The 5140-nt window shown below is 40.4% G+C and overlaps 1 protein-coding gene across 1 annotated transcript; it reads left to right on the top strand.

Moving 5' to 3' along the window:
• On the top strand, window positions 535-4892 carry LOC108660657. Its single transcript, XM_018114909.1, has 5 exons — window positions 535-1397; window positions 1616-1677; window positions 1930-2278; window positions 2438-4076; window positions 4350-4892. Exons 1-5 carry the CDS (start codon window positions 535-537, stop codon window positions 4890-4892), a joined length of 3456 nt encoding a protein of 1151 aa, XP_017970398.1.

The raw sequence follows: 5140 nt of genomic DNA on the forward strand, positions 1-5140 counted from the left end.
TATTCACCAAAAACATTGAAAAATCTTAGGAATGAAAAGGGAAAGAAAAAAGAGTAAAGTCCGAGAGAAGAAAAGGTGCAACCTCAAGAATCGACAAATGGCTCAAATGGACCGGTGACGAAAAAAGAAGCTGCCGAGTTCTTCAAGTTCATTAAATATAGTGAGTACAATGTGGTCGAGCAATTGAACAGGTTGCCTGCTCGTATTTCACTATTATCTTTGCTCTTCAGCTCAGAACCACATAGGAACTCTTTGATGAGGATTCTAAACCAAGCATATGTGGATCACGACATTTCAATTGAAAATTTGGATTACATCATTGGGAATATTTCATTGGGTAACATAATATCCTTTAGCGATGAAGAAATCCCTTCTAGAGGTAGGGGAAACTACAAAGCCTTGCATATCACTACCAAGTGTAAAGGCTGTACCATCGTAAAAGTGCTACTTGATAACGAATCGTCCTTAAACGTGATGCCCATGAGAACCTTGGCTTGCTTACCCATTGACATGTCTTACATGAGAAAAAGCTAGATGATTGTGAGAGCTTTTGATGGGACAAGGAGAGAAGTAGTAGGGAATATTGAGATACCAATAGAAATCGGCCCGTGCACCTTTACCATTGAATTCCAAGTTATGGATATCGCTACTTCATACAATTATTTGTTGGAAAGACCTTGGATCCACATGGATGGGGCCATACCTTTATCGCTTCACCAAAAGGTTAAGTTCATCGTGGATGGAAAAATTGTATATGTTAACGGGGAAGAGGACTTACTCGTAAGCAAGCCAGCGGATACTCTTTACGTGGAAGCGACAGAAGAAGTACCTGAATGTTCCTTCCGATCCTTCGAGTTCGTTAACACCACATACATTGGAGAAAGAATCGCACCACCCACTCCGAAGCTTTCCCAAATCACCCAGATGGCTGTCAGTCAGATAGTAGGGAAAGGATACCGAGCAGGAGCAGGATTGGGAAGAGAATTGCAAGGCATTAGAAGGCCCATACGTGCTACCAAAACTGAAGAAAGGTTTAGCCTGAGGTATAAGCCGACTAAAAAGGAAAGAGGAGAAATGATAGCCGAAAGAAGAAGGGAAAGGTTGGCTCACTTTAAGGGGCATGAGTTGGAAAACCATGGAATGACATATCCTCATCTCTACGAGACATTTCAATCTGGAGGCTGCATCTTTCCTGAATCACTCGCCGTTGGAAGTCGAGAATCAGTGTCAGTATTAGGGGAAGCCATTTCTGATTTATCAATATGCGCAACGGAGGAAGGCAAAGAGCAGCCAAAAAATATGGATGGGATTCCTACTACATACCTCGGGCCACGAAAGTTGAAGTTGAGCAGCTGGACCACCATGAGCTTATTAGTCACTTGTGATTCAATTTCAAAGTAATGCAAACTAAACATCCGTGCTTATGGCCAAGAGCATTGGAAATTTTATGTATTGGGCTTTTTATCATTTATCATTCTAATAAATTGACATGCGTAGTGCATTTTTCATATCTTCTCTCATGATTCACCATTTTCATTCTTGTCATCTCATCCCTTTATTTTAACTATTTATCTATACAATAGCTCTACATATTTCAATTTCCTTTACCTTTCAGGATTCCAAATAATGAATGCGAAGATGATAATGACAGTGGTTTTGAGGTTAATTTTGAAAAAGGTATAAGTGTCAATGAGCTTGACGATACAGAAAACGTGGAGGATTATGATTTAACTCCGGACTTGTGAAGACTAGTAGAACAGGAGGGGAGACAAATTGTCCCACATCAAGAGACACTTGAAACAATTAATTTGGGAAATGAAGAAAATAAGAAAGAAGTTAGAATTGGTACGACGTTGGTGCTTAGTGAAAAAGAAAAACTAATAAAGTTACTCCATGAGTATGTAAATGTGTTTGCATGGTCCTATCAAGATATGCCAGGACTCAATACAAACATTGTAGCCCATAAACTGCCTTTGAAGCCCGAATGCAAACCAATTAAGCAAAAGTTGAGAAGAATGAAACCTGAAATGCTTTTGAAAATTAAGGAAGAGGTGAAGAAGCAGCTTGATGCAAGATTCTTGGAAGTAGCTAAGTACCTTGAATGGGTTGCAAATATTGTCCCAATTCCTAAGAAAGATGGGAAAGTGAGAATGTGTGTGGACTATCGAGATTTGAATAGAGCTATCCTAAAAGATAATTTCCCTCTGCCCCACATCAACACCATTGTTGACAATACTGCCCGTCATTCCATGTTTTCCTTTATGGATGGCTTTTCAAGGTATAACCAAAATAAGATGGCACCAGAGGATAGAGAAAAAACTACCTTCATAACTATGTGGGGGACCTTTTGTTATAAGGTAATGCCATTTGGTTTGAAGAATACCGAGACAACTTATTAGCGGGCCATGGTGACTCTCTTCCATGATATGATGCACAGAGAGGTTGAGGTGTATGTGGATGATATGATTGTAAAAGCTCACAAAACAGAGGATCATGCGATCAATCTTGAAAGGTTATTTAAGAGGTTACGGAAGTTTCAACTTAGATTAAACCCGATAAAGTGTACTTTTGGAGTCACTTCAGGAAAGTTACTCGATTTCGTCATCAGTGAAAAAGGAATAGAAGTTGACCCAGATAAGGTTCAAGCAATCCGTGATTTGCCTCCTCCCAAAATGCAGAAAGAAGTCAGAGGATTCTTGGGAAGGTTGAATTATATAGTCCGGTTCATATCACAACTCACACTTAAATGTGACCCGATCTTCAAGCTCTTTCGCAAACACAATCTTGGGGCATGGAACGAGGAGTGCCAAGTTGCTTTTGACAAGGTTAAAGAATATCTGTTGAGTCCACCAGTATTGGTACCATTTGTGGTTGGGAGAACCCTCATCTTGTACCTGACAGTAAATGAAAGATCCATGGGATGCGTGTTGGGACAGCATGATGAAACTGGTAAGAAAGAAAGGGCAGTTTACTACTTGAGTAAAAAGTTCATTGAGTACGAGTCCAAGTATTCCTCGTTGAAAAAGATGTGTTGTGCTTTAGCATGGACGGCGTATCGACTCAGGCAGTACATGCTATATCATACCACTTGGCTCATTGCGAAGTTGGATCCTATTAAATACATCTTCGAGAAACCATCCTTATCAGGTAGAGTGGCAAGATGGCAAGTGTTGTTGTCTGAATATGATATTGTATATGTGTCCCAAAAATCTATCAAAGGAAGTGCAATCGTTGATTTTCTAGCGGAAAGGGTGGAGGAGGATTATGAACCCATGAAGTTTGAGTTTCTGGATGAGGACTTGATGTCAATATGCCAAACAAATGAGGAGGAATCAGAGGAGAAAGAGAATTGGAAGATGTTTTTCGACGGAGCTTCAAATGCCTTGGGGCATGGCATAAGGGTCGTGTTAGTGTCACCAGAAGGAAATCATTATCCCGTCATAGCTAAACTCAACTTCTATTGTACCAATAATGTGGCCGAATATGAAGCTTGTGTCATGGGTCTTCAGGCAGCAATTGAGAGGAAAATTCACGTTTTGGAAGTGTACGGGGATTTTGCTTTGGTCATTTATCAATTGCAAGGAGAATGGGAGACACGCGACTCGAAGTTAGTCCGGTATCATAAGTATGTTTCAAAACTGATTGAAAATTTTGATAAGATTCGCTTCACCCATTTTCTTCGAGAGGAGAACCAAATGGCTAATGCATTAGCCACGCTGACAACTATGTTCAAAGTTGGTACCGATGTCAAGATTCAACCCATCATGATTAATCTTCGAGAGTGCCTTGCGCACTGCTCTAGTGTAGAGGAAGAAGTAGACAGGAAACCGTGGTACCATGATATTGTGCATTATCTCAAGTTCCAACAGTATCTAGAACAAAGTTTAGAAAATGATAAGAAAACCATTAGAAGGTTGGCAATGAATTTCTTCTTGGATGGGGACATCTTATACAAGAGAAGTAGGGATCAAGTGCTTTTGAGGTGTGTGGATTCAGCCGAAGCTCGGAGAATAGTTGAGGAAGTTCACGAAGGAATTTGTGGGGCACATGCAAGTGGGCATATGTTGGCAAGACAGGTCATAAGAGCAAGGTATTACTGGCTCACGTTGGAAACAGATTGTATAGATTTTACTCAAAAGTGTCACAAGTGACAGATATACGCAGACAGAATCCACACTCCTGCTAATTCACTGCATGTATTGACATCACCATGGCCATTCTCAATGTAGGGCATGGATGTGATTGGGTTAATAACCCCGAAGGCATCAAATGGGCATTGGTTTATTCTGGTGGCAATTGACTACTTCACTAAGTGGGTAGAAGCAACATCTTATGTCAATGTGATCTAGAAAGTGGTATGTAAGTTCATCCAAAAAGAAATAATATGCCGCTATGGTCTCCCGGAAAGGATCATCACAAATAACGCTAGTAACCTCAATGGTTCAATGATGAAAGAGGTTTGTGCCAAGTTCAAGATCAAGCATCACAATTCAATGCCTTATCGCCCAAAGATGAATGGAGCGGTAGAAGCAGTCAACAAGAACATCAAAAGGATAATTGAAAAGATGATAGATGTATACAAAGATTGGCATGAGAAGTTACCCTTTGCTTTGCATGCTTATCGCACAACAGTCCGAACTTCCACGGGAGCTACACCGTTCTTTTTGGTGTATGGGATGGAAGCAGTTTTGCCAATTGAAGTAGAAATCCCTTCCCTTCGGGTCCTTAAAGAAGTACAGTTGGAAGAAGCCAAATGGGTTAACGCTCGTTATGAGCAATTGAATCTCATAGAAGAAAAAAGGTTAGCGGCACTTTGCCATGGGCAGTTATATCAAAAGAGAATGATGAGGGCATATGGCAAGAAGGCACATCTTCGAAAGTTCCAAAAATGAGAGTTAGTATTGAAAAGAATTCTCCTGACCTAGCAGGATCGTCGCGGGAAATGGACACCAAATTAGGAAGGACAATTTGTGGTGAAGAAAGCTTTTTCAAGAAGAGCACTAATTTTGGCGGAGATGGACGGAAGGGAGTTTTCCAACCCGGTGAATGCCGATGCTATCAAGAAATATTTTGCATAAAAAAAAGAAAAAAAAAGAGAAAATAGAAAATTTTCATATTGAAAACCTGAAAAAGCGGCTTG

Source organism: Theobroma cacao, chromosome 2 (genome assembly GCF_000208745.1).
Source record: "Theobroma cacao cultivar B97-61/B2 chromosome 2, Criollo_cocoa_genome_V2, whole genome shotgun sequence".
Lineage (NCBI taxonomy): Eukaryota > Viridiplantae > Streptophyta > Magnoliopsida > Malvales > Malvaceae > Theobroma > Theobroma cacao.

Excerpts from the sequence above, each read along its gene's own strand:
- LOC108660657 (XM_018114909.1), top strand. The coding sequence starts at position 535 with ATGATTGTGAGAGCTTTTGATGGGACAAGGAGAGAAGTAGTAGGGAAT. Across the intron at positions 1,398-1,615 it reads ACTTGTGATTCAATTTCAAA|GATTCCAAATAATGAATGCG; the intron begins GTAATGCAAACT and ends TTTACCTTTCAG. Across the intron at positions 2,279-2,437 it reads TTTATGGATGGCTTTTCAAG|AGAGGTTGAGGTGTATGTGG; the intron begins GTATAACCAAAA and ends TATGATGCACAG.